At 48.3% G+C, this 17813-nt stretch overlaps 1 protein-coding gene across 1 annotated transcript in view; it reads left to right on the top strand.

Moving 5' to 3' along the window:
- Positions 1 to 7045: 7045 nt before the first annotated feature.
- ddx41 (DEAD (Asp-Glu-Ala-Asp) box polypeptide 41) overlaps positions 7046 to 17813 on the top strand; it is an 84181-nt gene continuing 73413 nt past the window's right edge. Inside the window, exons 1-2 of the mRNA XM_085963227.1 lie at positions 7046 to 7216; positions 10775 to 10843. Of these exons, the coding sequence (XP_085819353.1) occupies positions 7169 to 7216; positions 10775 to 10843 (117 nt within the window). The 5' untranslated portion in view covers positions 7046 to 7168. The remainder of the gene's footprint in view (positions 7217 to 10774; positions 10844 to 17813) is intronic.

Here is a 17813-nt window from a genome sequence, read left to right as displayed (position 1 = left end):
CTCCAGACTTTGTTCAGTAAACACTTGTTAAATCAACTCCGGCATTCCGTGTCTTCATTAACACACGGATCTAACAGTTTCCAATAACTCCCCCACCACCAATGTTAAGTTGACTGGTCTGTAGTTTCCTGGTTAATCCCTCCCCCCTTTCTTGAATAGTGGTATAACATGAGCAGCCTTCCATGAAGGGATAATTACTAGTCCTTGCCCCTTTAGGGCTACCCCAGATCAGGCATATTCCCCAGACGTTCACTTTCAACTAAAGTTTGAGGTAGCCAAATCCTAAAGACGCTTAATTGGGTCTAAAGGTCCAGACTATCTCTCCCTAAAGGAAAGGAACAACCTGAAGATGTTACTGTCCTCCAGATAGCACTTTTAATAAGTTTAGCTAGACTTCCGGATATTATGAGGGTCCGGAAAACTCCCTCAGAATTCTGCAACTCCTCACCAAAGAGTGTAGAGATTGAGTTTGATACAGAAGTACTATGTGAGACAATTCTAAAAATATACAGATTTATTAAAGAACCGACATGTAATTACAGTAGGTGTTTCAATCGCAGCATTAACAGTTCCAAATACAAAAAGCTTACAATTCTATCAGAGATCCTTATTCTCAAATCCTAACTTCTCTAGTTTTACAGTTCTTAGTTAATTCCAGGATATCCACCAAAATCAAATACAATACCTTGATCCCCGAGATACAAAGAGTTGAAGACTTACAGAGCCTGCCTCTGAAGCCTGAAAATCGCTTTGCCCCTTTACAGCGAATCTATCTTCCCATTTGAAAGTTCAATTTTTATACCCTTTTGCAGTGGTATTTCCTTTGAAGTTTTCTGCTGATGTAAGCTAATTATCTCGTCATTTTTCTGCTGATCCCTGCTATTTTTACAGTTAGATCAGCTTGTAGCATTAAGAATTATGTCTCTACCTTTAGGTGTTCGAAGCTCATCATAAAAAAACGGTGTGGAGCAGGTGTATCTATTTGATGTCATTCTTACCAAGGTCTTCTATGCAATTCTTAGTCACCTCAGCTGGTTGTAAGACAGAATTATGTCTCCTGTGTTTCATTTGATGTCATTTTTACAAGGCATATGTTTCTTAATCTTCTGTGTTTCTTTCCGAAGTGTAATTTAAGACACCTTAACAGGGTATACCATTGTGTTCTTTCCAAAGCTTCAGACTATCAGGAACCTCCAACCTCCTGTTTCAACAAGGCTATTGATTCAGTGTCAACAACTTATCTTATCTCAATAGCCTGAATGCTGTTCACAGCTTCTCCATTGTTAGGTTTTTAGATTTTCAAGCCCAGTTTGTCATGTTTTAATAAAGTCAGAATTCTTTTATAGAATGGTGTATTTTTCTGAATAGGTATATTGCTTATTCCTTCACATCCAGTCCTCCGACACTGCTCCTGTATCCAATGAGGATTGAAAGATTGGGACCGATGCCTCTGCTGTTTCTACCTTTGCTTCTTTCAGCTGCTTAGGATACATTCCACCCGGACCAGGTGACTCACCGACTTTCAGTAATGTTAATCTTTTTAGTACGTCTTCTCTATCTATTACTATCCTGTCCATAACTTCCCTCTCCTCTTCTAGTGTAACCCTCATCATCCACTTCCTTTGTGAAGACAGATGCAAAGCACTCATTTAATATTTTAGCCATGTCCTCTGCCTCTACATGAAGATTTCCCTTTGGGTCCTCAATAGGCCCAACTTTTTCCCTAGCTAACCTCTTACACTTTATATCTTTATAAAATGTTTTAGGGTTCAATTTAATGTTGCCTGCTAATCTTTTCTCATAACCTCTCCCTTCCTCTCGTATTAACTTTTTCAATTCCCTCCTGTACTTTCCATAATCTTCCTGGTTATTAACTGAATCTTGCTCCTGACATTTGTCATAAGCCTCCTTTTCCTGTTTTATTTGATCTTCTATTTCCTTTGTCATCCAGGCTGCATTAGCTTTGGATGCTCTACCTTTTCCCTTCAAAGGAACATGCCTAGTTTGTACCTGAACTCTCTCTTCCCTGAATGCCCTCCGTGACTGCTCTACCCTGCAATCGCCTTTTCCAATCTACCTGTGCCAGGTCCCTTCTTAATCACTACCTTGCTTTTGTACTCTAAGCCTTGATTTATAAAGTCCAGGATCCTGTATGCCTTTTTAACAGCCATATCTACTTGTTCTGTCATCTACAACCTTTGAAATTATGCCCCCTGTACCCAATTCCAGGTAATTATTACATAACAAAAAGAGTAATGGTCCTCACACCCTGTGGAACACCACTGTATACTTCAACAACAACAACTTGCATTTATATTTTATATATACTTTTAATGTAGTAAAGCGTTCCAAGGCACTTCACAGGGGCGTTATCAAAACAAAATTTAACCCCGAGCCAAATAAAGAGATATTGGGACAGGTGACCAAAAGCTTGGTCAAAGAGGTAGGTTTTAAGGAGCGTCTTAAAGGAGGAGAGATTTAGGGAGGGAATTCCAGAGCTTAGGGCCTAGGCAGCTGAAGGCACGGCCACCAATGGTGGAGCGATTAAAATCAGGGATGCGCAAGAGGCCAGAATTGGAGGAGCACAGATATCTTGGGGGGTTGTAGGACTGGAGGAGATTACAGAGATAGGGAGGGGCAAGTCCATGAAGGGGTTTGAAAACAAGGATAAGAATTTTAAAATTGAGACGTTGCTGGACTGGGAGACAATGTAGGTCAGCGAGCACAGGGTGGGTGAATGGGACTTGGTGCGAGTTAGGACACGGGCAGCAGAGTTTTGGATGAGCTCACGTTTATGGAGGGTTAAAAGTGGGAGGCCGGAGTGCGTTGTAATACAATAGCAAAATACTGCGGATGCTGGAAAACTGAAATAACAACAGAAAACGCTGGAAACACTGAGCAGGCCAGGCAGCATCCGTGGAGAGAGAAACAGAGTTAACGTTTCAGTTCTGGGACCCTTCATCAGAACTGGAAAAAGCTGGAGATGTAACGGATATTAAGCAGGTGCAGAGACAGGGAGTGGGGGAAGGAATTGAAGGAACATACTGTGCTTAGGTAAGAGGCAGGACAGATAAAATGTTGCAAATGGGAATGTCAAAATCATACAACATAAAAAATGGGGGCAGGGGTTATAGTTTGAAATTGTTGAACTCAATGTTGAGTCCAGAAGGCTGTAAAGTGCCTAATCGAAAGATGAGGTGTTGTTCCTCAAGCTTACGTTGAGCTTCATATTCTACATATAGATTGGGCTAACCAAATTAGTAACAATACTGTGGAGGAGGAATTCCTGGCGTGTATACGGGATGGTTTCCTGGGCCAATATGTTGAGTTACCAACTAGAGATCAGGCCATCTTAGACTGGGTATTATGTAATGAGAAAGGATTAATTAGCAATGTTGTTGTGCGAGGCCCTTTGGGGAGGAGTGATCATAATATGATAGAATTCTTCATTAAGATGGAGAGTGAAGAAGTTGACTCAGAGACTAGGGTCCTGAATTTAAATAAAAGAAACTACGATGGTATGAGGCGCAAGTTGGCTAGGATGGATTCGGGAATGTTACTTAAAGGGGTGACGGTGGATAGGCAATGGCAAACATTTAAAGATCGCATGGATGAACTACAGAATTTGTTCATCCCTGTTTGGCATAAAAATAAAACAAAAAAGGTGACTCAACCGTGGCTAACAAGGGAAATTAGGGATAGCATAAGATCCAAGGAAAGGACATATAAATTGGCCAGAAAAAGCAGCAAACCTGAGGATTGGGAGCAGTTTAGGATTCAGCAAAGGAGGACAAAGGGATTAATTAAGAGTGGGAAAATAGATTGCAGGGAACATAAAAACTGACTGTAAAAGCTTCTATAGATATGTGAAGAGAAAAAGATTGGTGAAGTCAAGTGTAGGTCCCTTGCAGTCAGAATCAGGGGAATTTCTAATGGGGAACAAAGGGCTGACCAATTAAATACATACTTTGGTTCTGTCTTCACAAAGGAGGACACAAATAACCTCCCAAAGATGTTGGGGAACATAGAGTCTAATGAGAGGGAGGAACTGAAAGAAATCAGTATTTGTAGGGACATGGTGTTGGGGAAATTGACGGGATTGAAGGCTGATAAATCCCCAGGGCCTGATAATCTACATCCTAGGGTACTTAAGGAAGTGGCCCTAGAAATAGTAGATGCATTGCTGGTCATCTTCCAAAATTCTATAGACTCTGGATTAGTTCCCATGGATTGGAGGGTAGCTAATGTAACCCCACTATTTAAAAAAGGTGGTAGAGAAAAAACGGGGAATTATAGACCGGTAAGCCTGACATCGGTAGTGGGGAAAATGCTAGAGTCCATTATAAAACATGTAATAGCAGAGCACTTGGAATACAGTGACAGGATCGGACAAAGTCAACATGGATTTACAAAAGGTAAATCATGCTTGACTACTGGAATTTTTTGAGGATGTAACTGGTAGAATAGATAAGGGAGAACCAGTGGATGTGGTGTATTTGGACTTTCAGAAGGCTTTCGATAAGGTCCCGCATAAGAGATTGGCGTGCAAAGTTAAAGCACATGGGATTGGGGGTAAAGTACTGCCTTGGATAGAGAACCGGTTGGCAGACAGGAAGTAAAGAGTTGGAATAAACGGATCTTTTTCCGAGTGACAGGCAGTGACTAGTGGGGTACCGCAGGAATCGGTGCTACGACCCCAGCTATTCACAATATATATTAATGATCTAGACGAGGGAACTAGATGTAATATCTCTAAGTTTGCAGACGACACAAAGCTGGGTGGGCGTGTGTGCTGTGAGGAGGATGCAGAGAAACTCCAGTATGATTTGGACAGGTTCGGTGATTGGGCAGATGCATGGCAGATGCAGTATAATGTGGATAAATGCGAGGTTATCCACTTCGGTGGCAAAAACAGGAAGGCAGATTATTATCTGAACAGCAATAGATTGGGAAAAGGGGAAGTGCAACGAGATCTGGGTGTCATTGTGCACCATTCGCTGAAGGTAAGCATGCAGGTGCAGCAGGCGGTTAAGAAGGCAAATGGTATGTTGGCCTTCATAGCGAGAGGATTCGAGTACAGGAACAAGGATGTCTTGCTGCAGTTGTACAGGGCCTTGGTGAGACCACACCTTGAGTATTGTGTGCAGTTTTGGTCGCCTTATCTGAGGAAGGATGTTCTTGCCATAGAGGGAGTGCAGCGAAGATTCACCAGACTGATACCTGGGATGGCAGGAATGACGTATGAAGAGAGATTGGGTCGATTAGGCTTATATTCGCTGGAGTTTAGAAGAATGAGAGGGGATCTCATTGAAACTTATAAAATTCTAACAGGACTAGACAGACTAGATGCAGAAAGGATGTTCCCGATGGCGGGGGAGTCCAGAACCAGAGGTCACAGTCTAAAGATAAGGGGCAAGCTATTTAGGACTGAGATGAGGAGGAATTTCTTCACCCAGAGAGTGGTGAACCTGTGGAATTCTCTACCACAGAAGGCAGTTGAGGCCAACTTATTAAATATATTCAAGAAGGAGTTAGATATATTTCTTAAGGCTAAAGGGATATGGGGAGAAAGCAGGGACAGGGTACTGAATTTGGATGATCAGCCATGATCTCATTAAATGGCGGAGCAGACTCGAGGGGTCGAATGGCCTACTCCTGCTCCTATCTTCTATGTTTCTATGTTTCATTGGAACAATGTAAGAGACTGCGGACAGAGTGGGAGTGAAGCGGAGAATTAAAGTGACAGGCGACCGGAAGCTCAGGGTCACCCTTACGAATTGAACGGAGGTGTTCCGCAAAACGGTCACCCGATCTGCGTTTGGTCTCCCCAATGTAGAGGAGACCGCAGCGTGAGCAGCGAATACAGTATACTAAATTGCAAGAAGTACAAGTAAATCGCAGTAAAAGGGCAGGTGTTGCATCTCCTGCGCTTGCATGGGAAGCTGTTAGGGGTGATTGAGGAGTGGACCAGGGTGTCGGGAAGGGAGCGATCCGTTCGGAATGCTGAAAGGGGAGGTGAGGGGAAGATGCTTTTGGTGGTGGATTCACATTGTAATAGTTAAGTCTAAAGGTAACAAAGGCATGGATGAGGGTTTCAGCAGCGGATGAGCTGCGGCAGGGGCAGAGATGGGCAATGTTACGGAGGTGGAATTAGGCAGTCTTGGTGATGGCATGGATATGGGATCGGAAGCTCAGCTCAGGGTCAAAAAGGACGGTGAGGTTGTGAATGGTCTGGGTCAGCCTCAGACAAGTTGCCAGGGAGAGGGATTGAGTCGGTAGCTAGGGAACGGAGCTTGTGGCGGTGACCGAAGACGATGGCTTCGGGCTGCCCAATATTTAGTTGGAGGAAATTTCTGCTCATCCAGAACTGGATGTCAGACAAGCAGTCTGACAATTTAGAGACTGTGGAGGGGTCAGGAGAGAAGTGGTGATGTCGAGCTGGGTGTCATCAGCGTACATGTGGAACCTGATGTTGTGTTTTCGGATGATGTAGATGAGAAATAGGAGGGGGGCCAAGCGCCACGCAGATGATCTGTTCTGAGGGGGACAGCAGAGGTGACGGTGTAGGAGATTCACTGGTTATGATTAGATAGGAATGGAACCAGGCAAGGGCCGTCCCACCCAGCTGGAAGACCGAGGAGAGGCGGTGGAGGAAGATGGAGTGGTGAACCGTGTCAAAGGCTGCAGACAGGTTCCCACAGCCACACTGCCATGTGGATTTGATCAGGGCCGCTTCCCTCCAGGCTGAAAAACTCTCTCTCCATTCCAGCTCCGTGTTTGGTGCTCCCGCCCTGTTCCGGGAGTCGGGGCCGCGGCCCAGCAAACCTCGCTGTGGAAGGCGGGAGCGGCCTCGACCGGCTTCTCCCTGTTACCCCAGGCCCCGGACAAGCGGAGGAACCCGGAACCTGCGGACCGACCAGAAGCGGCCGCACGGACCGGGAGTCCGGGTGGACCGGAAGCGGCCGCACGGACCGGGAGTCCGGGTGGACCGGAAGCGGCCGCACGGACCGGGAGTCCGGGTGGACCGGAAGCGGCCGCACGGACCGGGAGTCCGGGTGGACCGGAAGCGGCCGCACGGACAGGGAGGACGGGACCGGCGGACCGGAAGCGCTGCTCGTTGTTGCTGAGCAGCGGAGGCCCGGGCCTGGACCGGAGGCAGAGCCGAGCGATGGAGCCTCCGAGTGCGGAGCGGGAGCGGGAGCGCGGCGCGGGCAAGGTGAGCACTGTGGAGCGGCCCGAGAGCCGGTGTGAGGAGGACCCCGCCTTTCAGTGCAGGGCCTCACCGCCAGCGCGGACCTTGTCCTGTGCGGGACGCGGCAGCTAATTTGCGCACAGCAAGCTCCCACAGACAGCAGTATGAGAGTGACCAGATCATCTGTTCTTTATGTTGATTGAGGGATAAATAATGGCCCCAGGACACCGGGGAGATCCGCACCCCCCTTCAAAATAATGCCATGGGATCCTTCGCATCCACCTGAGGGGGCAGACGGGACCTCGGTTTAACGTCTCATCCTCAGTACTGCTCCTCCGACAGTGCGATGCTCCCTCAGTACTGTCCCTCCGACAATGCGGTGCTCCCTCAGTACTGTCCCTCTGACAATGCAGTGCTCCCTCAGTACTGCCCCTCCGACAATGCGGTGCTCCCTCAGTACTGCCCCTCCGACAATGCGGTGCTCCCTCAGTACTGCTCCTCCGACAATGCGGTGCTCCCTCAGTACTGCCCCTCCGACAATGCGGTGCTCCCTCAGTACTGCCCCTCCGACAATGCGGTGCTCCCTCAGTACTGCCCCTCCGACAATGCGGTGCTCCCTCAGTACTGCCCCTCCGACAATGCGGTGCTCCCTCAGTACTGCCCCTCCGACAATGCGGTGCTCCCTCAGTACTGCCCCTCCGACAATGCGGTGCTCCCTCAGTACTGCCCCTCCGACAATGCGGTGCTCCCTCAGTACTGCTCCTCCGACAATGCGGTGCTCCCTCAGTACTGCCCCTCCGACAATGCGGTGCTCCCTCAGTACTGCCCCTCCGACAGTGCAGCGCTCCCTCAGTAATGCCCGTCCGACAGTGTAGCGCTCCCTCAGTAATGCCCCTCCGACAATGCGGTGCTCCCTCAGTACTGCCCCTCCGACAGTGCAGCGATCTCTCAGTACTGCCCCTCCGACAGTGCGGCGCTCCCTCAGTACTGCCTCTCCTCCAGTGCAGCGCTCCCTCCAGTGGCGTGTCAGCCTTTGATTTTGTACTCGAGTCTCTGGAGTTGGACTATGAACCCACAACCTTCTGACTCCGAGGCGACAGTGCTACCAACTGGGCACGGCTGACATTTAACTGCATTTAACCGAGTGTGGCATCAAGGAGAGGGGGGGGGAGCTCTCCACTGGCTGGAGTGATACCTAGCACAAAGAGTGATGACTGTGGTGGTTGGAGGTCAATCATCACAGTCCTAGGACATCGTTGCAGGAGTTCCTCAGGGCAGTGTCTTCAGCTTCAACAATGACCTTTCCTCCATCATAAGGTCAGAAGTGGGGATGTTCGCTGATGAGTGCACAGTGTTCAGTGACATTCACAACTCCTCAGATAATGAAGCAGTCCATGCCCGCTTGCAGAAAGACCTAGATGACATCCAGGCTTGGGCTGATAAGTGGCAGGTAACATTCACGCGACACAAGTGCCAGGCAATGACTATCTCCAACAAGCGAGCATCTACCCATCGCCCCTCGACATTCAACGGCATTACCATCGCCAAATCCCCCACCATCAACATCCTGGGGGTCACCATTGACCAGAAACTTAACTGGACCAGCCACACAAATACTGTGGCAGCAAGAGCAGGTCAGAGGCTGGGTATTCTGCAGCGAGTGTCTCACCTCCTGACTCCCCAAAGCCTTTCCACCATCTACAAGGCACTAGTCAGGAGTGTGATGGAATACTCTCCACTTGCCTGGATGAGTGCAGCTCCAACAACACTCAAGAAGCTCGAGGCCATCCAAGACAAAGCAGACCGCTTGATTGGCACCCCATCCACCACCTTAAACATTCACTCCTTCCACCAGCAGCGCACCGTGGCTGCAGTGTGTACCCTCTACAAGATGCACTGCAGCAACTCGCCAAGGCTTCTTCGGCAGCACTTCCCAAACCCGCGACCTCTTCCACCTAGAAGGACAAGGGCAGCAGGCGCATGGGAACACCGCCACCTCCAAGTTCCCCTCCAAGTCACACACCATCCTGACTTGGAAGTATATCGCCGATCGTTCATCGTCGCTGGGTCAAAATCCTGGAACTCCCTCCCTAACAGCACTGTGGGAGTACCTTCACCACACGGACTGCAGCGGTTCAAGAAGGCGGCTCACCGCCACCTTCTCAAGGGCAACTAGGGATGGGCAATAAATGCTGGCCTTGCCAGCAACGCCCACATCCCATGAACGAATTTTAAAAGATGTATGTCGTGTAAAGTAATACTACTTGGATAAAACTGCAATTCCAGGTGTGCAGCCTGTTTGTGGAACCTTGCTGTGGAACATGGGAACAGTTGGCTCCTTGAACCTGCTCGACCATTCAGTTGGATCTCTTGGCTGATCTGTATCGTCTTGGTTTTGTAACCCTTAATACTCTGGCCTAAGAAAAATCTATCAATCTCCGCTTTGAAATTTTTATTTGACCCCCAACCTGAATAGCTTTGAGGTGCAGTGTCCAGAACTGAACGCAGATGGGAATCTGGCCTGAGCTCTGTACAGCTGTAGCATAACTTCCACCCTTTTGTAATCCAACACCTGATTGAAACTTATAAAATTCTGACAGGCCTGGACAGACTGGATGCAGGAAGGATGTTCCCGATGGCGGGGAGTCCAGAACCAGGGGTCACAGTCTAAGGATAAGGGGTAAGCCATTTAGGACTGAGATGAGGAGGAATTTCTTCACCCAGAGAGTGGTGAACCTGTGGAATTCTCTACCACACAAGGCAGCGGAGGTCAATTCATTAAATATATTCAAGAAGGAGTTGGATATATTTCTTGAGGCTAAAGGGATCAAGGGGTATGGGGAGAAAGCAGGGCCAGGGTACTGAATTTGGATGATCAGCCATGATCTCATTGAATGGTGGAGCAGGCTCGAGGGGCCGAATGGCCTACTCCTGCTGCTATCTTCTATGTTTCTATGAGATAAATGCCAACATTCCATTAGCCTTTTTAATTATCTTTTGTGCCTGTTTATTGGCTTTTAGTGATTTTTGTACTTGGACCAAAACAACTTGTATTTATATAGCGCCTTTAATGTAGTGAAACATCCCGCAGAGCTTCACGGGAGTGTTTTCAAACAAAATTTGACACCAAGCCACATGAGATATTAGGACAGGTTGGTCAAAGAGGTAGGTTTAAAGGAGCATCTTATAGGAAGGAGAGGTAGAGAGAGGAAGAAGTTTACACGGAGAATTGCCGAGCTGAAGGAGCTAGGCAGCTGAAGGCACGGCCACCAATGGTGGAGCGATGAGCTCAAGTATTGAGGGGGCAGAATGGCCGACTCCTGAATCTATGATCCTCCTAATTCATCCCCTCAAATTGCTGGAACCACGAGTGAGATCTCTGTAACCAACTCTTGACAGTGCCGTACCCCCATGTTATTCAGCTCCAAGCACTCGCCTGGGACAACCCAAGTTCGGTGGATCTAAGTGAAAGGTTTTACCCCAGCCCCCGTGACACTTTACCGGTGACAGTCCCTGACATACTGACTCACCTGAAGCAGTAACTGTGTGGAATGTACCATAATGGGTTATCTTGTATTACAGCGCACACAACCGGAGGAAGAGGAGGACTACATTCCATATGTTCCCGTTAAGCAGAGAAAACAGCAGATGGTGAGTGTTGCTGGTGTTGCTGTTAGTTGAGTTTGAACAGAATGCATTCAGTGAGCATGATTCCTCTCTGCTACTGTTGCGTGCTTCCTTTCTTATCGTTCCCATTGCTTTGGTATTTATTTTTTGGGTGGTGATGAGAGAAGACAGCTAGTTTCTCCAACCTCTGCTAAGATTGGAGTCCTGTTATTTGACTACTGATCTTTATCATCCTCATGAGGCCATTGTTAATCTCGACTCAATCTAACCTTGCTCCCACTTTCTGTGACGTGTGACTGAGATCAGCAAATTGCCACACAACCACCAAGCTTAAGAGTATGTGTTGCATCACTCTGGAAACTTGCAGCAGAGAGAGAGAGAGAGAGAGCGATCACATTCTGTCACTCCGGGAACTCCCAGCAGAGAGAGAGAGAGAGAGAGATCACATTCTGTCACTCCGGGAACTCCCAGCAGAGAGAGAGAGAGCGATCACATTCTGTCACTCCGGGAACTCCCAGCAGAGAGAGAGAGAGAGAGAGATCACATTCTGTCACTCCGGGAACTACCAGCAGAGAGAGAGAGATCGCATTCTGTCACTCCAGGAACTACCTGCAGAGAGAGAGAGAGCGATCACATTCTGTCACTCCGGGAACTCCCAGCAGAGAGAGAGAGAGAGAGAGAGCGATCACATTCTGTCACTCCGGGAACTACCAGCAGAGAGAGAGAGAGAGAGCGATCACATTCGGTCACTCCGGGAACTCCCAGCAGAGAGAGAGAGAGCAATCACATTCTGTCACTCCGGGAACTCCCAGCAGAGAGAGAGAGAGAGAGAGCGATCACATTTGGTCACTCCGGGAACTCCCAGCAGAGAGAGAGAGAGCAATCACATTCTGTCACTCCGGGAACTCCCAGCAGAGAGAGAGAGAGAGAGAGAGATCACATTCTGTCACTCCGGGAACTACCAGCAGAGAGAGAGAGATCGCATTCTGTCACTCCAGGAACTACCTGCAGAGAGAGAGAGAGCGATCACATTCTGTCACTCCGGGAACTCCCAGCAGAGAGAGAGAGAGAGAGAGAGCGATCACATTCTGTCACTCCGGGAACTACCAGCAGAGAGAGAGAGAGAGAGCGATCACATTCGGTCACTCCGGGAACTCCCAGCAGAGAGAGAGAGAGCAATCACATTCTGTCACTCCGGGAACTCCCAGCAGAGAGAGAGAGAGAGAGAGCGATCACATTCGGTCACTCCGGGAACTCCCAGCAGAGAGAGAGAGAGCAATCACATTCTGTCACTCCGGGAACTCCCAGCAGAGAGAGAGAGAGAGGGAGCGATCACATTCTGTCACTCCGGGAGCTACCAGCAGAGAGAGAGAGAGAGCTCAGGCGATCACATTCTGTCACTCCAGGAACTAGCTGCAGAGAGAGAGAGAGAGCGATCACATTCTGTCACTCCGGGAACTCCCAGCAGAGAGAGAGAGAAAGAGAGAGAGCGATCACATTCTGTCACTCCGGGAACTCCCAGCAGAGAGAGAGAGAGCGATCACATTCGGTCACTCCGGGAACTCCCAGCAGAGAGAGAGAGAGAGCGATCACATTCTGTCACTCCGGGAACCCCCAGCAGAGAGAGAGAGAGAGAGAGAGAGCGATCACATTCGGTCACTCCGGGAACTCCCAGCAGAGAGAGAGAGAAAGAGAGAGAGCGATCACATTCTGTCACTCCGGGAACTCCCAGCAGAGAGAGAGAGCGATCACATTCTGTCACTCTGGGAACTACCTGCAGAGAGAGAGAGCGATCACATTCTGTCACTCCGGGAACTACCAGCAGAGAGAGAGAGCGAGTGATCACATTCTGTCACTCCGGGAACTCCCAGCAGAGAGAGAGAGAGCGATCACACTCCGGGAACTACCAGCAGAGAGAGAGAGAGAGAGAGAGAGAGAGAGAGAGAGCGATCACATTGTGTCACTCCGGGAACTACCAGCAGAGAGAGAGAGAGAGAGAGCGATCACATTCGGTCACTCCGGGAACTCCCAGCAGAGAGAGAGAGAGAGCGATCACATTCTGTCACTCCAGGAACTCCCAGCAGAGAGAGAGAGAGAGAGCGATCACATTCTGTCACTCTGGGAACTACCAGCAGAGAGAGAGAGAGCGATCACATTCTGTCACTCCGGGAACTACCAGCAGAGAGAGAGAGAGAGCGATCACATTCTGTCACTCCGGGAACTACCAGCAGAGAGAGAGAGAGAGCGATCACATTCTGTCACTCCGGGAACTACCAGCAGAGAGAGAGAGAGAGCGATCACATTCTGTCACTCCGGGAACTCCCAGCAGAGAGAGAGAGAGCGATCACATTGTGTCACTCCGGGAGCTACCAGCAGAGAGAGAGAGAGAGAGAGCGATCACATTGTGTCACTCCGGGAACGACCAGCAGAGAGAGAGAGAGAGCGATCACATTGTGTCACTCCGGGAACTACCAGCAGAGAGAGAGAGAGCGATCACATTCTGTCACTCCGGGAACTCCCAGCAGAGAGAGAGAGCGATCGCATTTTGTCACTCCGGGAACTATCTGCAGAGAGAGAGAGAGAGAGAGAGCGATCACATTCTGTCACTCTGGGAACTCCCAGCAGAGAGAGAGAGCGTTCACATTCTGTCACTCCGGGAACTCCCAGCAGAGAGAGAGAGCGATCACATTCTGTCACTCCGGGAACTCCCAGGAGAGAGAGAGAGAGCGATCACATTCTGTCACTCCGGGAACTCCCAGCAGAGAGAGAGAGAGCGATCACATTCTGTTACTCCGGGAACTCCCAGCAGAGAGAGAGAGCGATCACATTCTGTTACTCCGGGAACTACCTGCAGAGAGAGAGAGCTCGGGCAATCTTCTCTGTCACTCCGGGAACTCCCAGCAGAGAGAGAGAGCGATCACATTCTGTCACTCCGGGAACTCCCAGCAGAGAGAGAGAGAGCGATCACATTCTGTTACTCCGGGAACTACCTGCAGAGAGAGAGAGCTCGGGCAATCTTCTCTGTCACTCCGGGAACTCCCAGCAGAGAGAGAGAGCGATCACATTCTGTCACTCCGGGAACTCCCAGCAGAGAGAGAGAGAGCGATCACATTCTGTTACTCCGGGAACTACCTGCAGAGAGAGCGAGCAATCATATTCGGTCACTCCAGGAACTCCCAGCAGAGAGAGAGAGAGCAATCACATTCTGTCACTCCGGGAACTACCAGCAGAGAGAGAGAGAGAGCGATCACATTCTGTCACTCCGGGAACTCCCAGCAGAGAGAGAGAGAGCGATCACATTGTGTCACTCCGGGAGCTACCAGCAGAGAGAGAGAGAGAGAGAGCGATCACATTGTGTCACTCCGGGAACGACCAGCAGAGAGAGAGAGAGAGCGATCACATTGTGTCACTCCGGGAACTACCAGCAGAGAGAGAGAGAGCGATCAAATTCTGTCACTCCGGGAACTACCTGCAGAGAGAGAGAGAGAGCGATCACATTCTGTCACTCCGGGAACTACCAGCAGAGAGAGAGAGAGCGATCACATTCTGTCACTCCGGGAACTCCCAGCAGAGAGAGAGAGCGATCGCATTTTGTCACTCCGGGAACTATCTGCAGAGAGAGAGAGAGAGAGAGAGAGAGAGCGATCACATTCTGTTACTCCGGGAACTCCCAGCAGAGAGAGAGAGCGATCACATTCTGTTACTCCGGGAACTACCTGCAGAGAGAGAGAGCTCGGGCAATCTTCTCTGTCACTCCGGGAACTCCCAGCAGAGAGAGAGAGCGATCACATTCTGTCACTCCGGGAACTCCCAGCAGAGAGAGAGAGAGCGATCACATTCTGTCACTCCGGGAACTACCAGCAGAGAGAGAGATGGGTGGCAGGTCAGAAGATTGGACAGAATATAAAAAAACTGCAAAGAATGACTCAAAGATTAATAAGGAGAGAAAAATTAGAGTACGAGAGAAAGCTAGCTAGAAATATAAACACAGATAGTTAGATATTTAAAAAAGAAAAGAGTTAACAAAGTGAGTGTTGGTCCTATAAAAAGTGAGTCTGGGGAATTAATAATGGAAAATAAGGAGATGGCAGTTGAATTGAGCAGGTATTTTGCATCGGTCTTCACTATAGAGGATACAAGTAACAGCCCAGAAATAGCTGGGCGTCAGGAAATGGGAGGGAGGATCTCAAGAAAATTACAATCACCAGGGAAGTGGTACGGAGCAAATTGTTGGAGCTACGGGCTGACAAGTCCCCGGGTCCTGATGGACTTCATCCTCGGGTCTTAAAAGAAGTGGCTAGTGAGATAGTTGATGCGTTGGTTTTAATTTTCCAAAATTCCCTAGATTCGGGGAAGGTTCCATTAGATTGGAAATTAGCAAATGTAACTCCTTTATTCAAAAAGGGAGGGAGACAGAAAGCAGGAAACTACAGACCAGTTAGCTTAACATCTGTCCTAGGGAAGCCGTTAGAAGCTATTATTAAAGACGTTATAACAGGACACTTAGAAAAGTTCACGGTAATCAGGCAGAGTCAACATGGTTTTGTGAAAGGGAAATCATGTTTAACCAATTTATTGGAGTTCTTTGAGGAAGTAACATGTGCTGTGGATAAAGGGGAACCAGTGGATGTACTGTACTTAGATTTCCAGAAGGCATTTGATAAGGTGCCACATCAAAGGTTATTGCAGAAAATAAAAGCTCATGGTGTAGGCGGTAATATATTGGCATGGATAGAAGATTGGCTAGCTAACAGGAAACAGAGAGTAGGCATAAATGGGTCATTTTCTGATTGGCAAGATGTAACGAGTGGTGTGCCACAGGGATCAGTGCTGGGGCCTCAACTTTTTACAATTTATATAAATGACTTGGATGAAGGGACCGAAGGTATGGTTGCTAAATTTGCTGATGACACAAAGATAGGTAGGAAAGTAAATTGTGAAGAGGATATAAGGAGGCTACAAAGGGATATAGATAGGTTAAGTGAGTGGGCAAAGATCTGGCAAATGGAGTATAATGTGGGAAAATGTGAAATTGGCCATTTTGGCAGGAAGAATAAAAAAGCATATTATCTAAATGGTGAGAGATTGCAGAGCTCCGATATGCAGAGGGATCTGGGTGTCCTAGTGCATGAATCGCAAAAGGTTACTGTGCAGGTACAGCAAGTAGTTAGGAAAGCTAATAGAATGTTATTGTTTATTGTGAGGGGAATTGAATACTAAAGTCGGGAGGTTATGCTTCAGTTATACGGGGCATTGGTGAGACCACATCTGGAGCACTGTGTACAGTATTGGTCTCCTTATTTAAGGAAGGATGTAAATGCATTGGAAGCAGTTCAGAGAAGGTTTACTGGACTAATACCTGGAGTGGGCAGGTTGTCTTACGAGGAAAGGTTGGACAGGGCTAGGCTTGTATCCGCTGGAGTTTAGAAGAGTAAGAGGTGACTTGATTGAAACATATAAGATCCTGAGGGGTCTGGACAGGGGGGATGTGGAGAGGATGTTTCCTCTTGTGGGAGAATCTAGAACCAGGGGTCACTGTTTAAAAATAAGGGGTCGCCCATTTAAGACAGAGATGAGGAGAAATTTCTTCTCAGAGGGTCGTGAGTCTTTGGAACTCTCTTCCTCAGAGGGCGGTGGAAGCAGAGTCTTTGAATATTTTTAAGGCAGAGGTAGATCGATTCTTGGTAAGCAAGGGGGTGAAAGGTTATCGGGGGTAGGCGGGAATGTGGAGTAATCGGATCAGCCATGATCTTATTGAATGGCGGAGGAGGCTCGAGGGGCCGAGTGGCCTACTCCTAATTCGTATGTTCGTATGTAGAGCTCGAGCGATCACATTGTGTCACTCCAGGAACTCCCAGCAGAGAGAGAGAGAGACAGCTCACGCGACTCCCTTACCATTCAAAAATCTGTATCTCCACCTTAAATATAATCAATGACCCAGCCTCCACAGCTCTCTGGGGAAGAGAATTCCACAGATTCACGGCCCTCTGAGAGAAGAAATTCCTCCTCATTTCCGATTTAAAAGGGTGCCCCCTTATTCTGAAATTATGTCCCCTAATTCTAGATTGCCTCACGAGGGGAAACATCCTCTCTGCATTTACCCTGTCAAGCCCCTTCAGAATCTTAATATGTATCAATAAGATCACCTCTCATTCTTCTAAACATCAATGAGTATAGGTTCAACCTTTCTTCATAAGGCAACCCTTTCATCTCTGGAATCAACCTTGTGAACCTTCTCTGAGCTGCCTCCAATGCAAGTATATCCTTGCTTGGGGTGGGGGGTGGTGTGTGTGCACAGTGCAAGGAGTGAAGGTTTGGTTTAGTGTGCACAGTGCAAAGTGTGAAGGTTTGGTTTAGTGTGCACAGTGCAAGGAGTGAAGGTTTGGTTTAGTGTGCACAGTGCAAGGAGTGAAGGTTTGGTTTAGTGTGCACAGTGCAAGGTGTGAAGGTTTGGTTTAATGTGCACAGTGCAAGGTGTGAAGGTTTGGTTTAGTGTGCACAGTGCAAGGTGTGAAGGTTTGGTTTAGTGTGCACAGTGCAAGGAGTGAAGGTTTGGTTTAGTGTGCACAGTGCAAGGTGTGAAGGTTTGGTTTAATGTGCACAGTGCAAGGTGTGAAGGTTTGGTTTAGCGTGCACAGTGCAAGGTGTGAAGGTTTGGTTTAGTGTGCACAGTGCAAGGAGTGAAGGTTTGGTTTAGTGTGCACAGTGCAAGGAGTGAAGGTTTGGTTTAGTGTGCACAGTACAAGGAGTGAAGGTTTGGTTTAGTGTGCACAGTGCAAGGAGTGAAGGTTTGGTTTAGTGTGCACAGTGCAAGGAGTGAAGGTTTGGTTTAGTGTGCACAGTGCAAGGAGTGAAGGTTTGGTTTAGTGTGCACAGTGCAAGGAGTGAAGGTTTGGTTTAGTGTGCACAGTGCAAGGAGTGAAGGTTTGGTTTAGTGTGCACAGTGCAAGGAGTGAAGGTTTGGTTTAGTGTGCACAGTGCAAGGAGTGAAGGT

Source organism: Somniosus microcephalus, chromosome 21, assembly GCF_052327205.1.
Source record: "Somniosus microcephalus isolate GS21.2 chromosome 21, FLI_Smic_1.0, whole genome shotgun sequence".
Lineage (NCBI taxonomy): Eukaryota > Metazoa > Chordata > Chondrichthyes > Squaliformes > Somniosidae > Somniosus > Somniosus microcephalus.
Note: the sequence above shows the minus strand (reverse complement) of the source record. Positions and strands in the feature narration are given on the sequence as shown.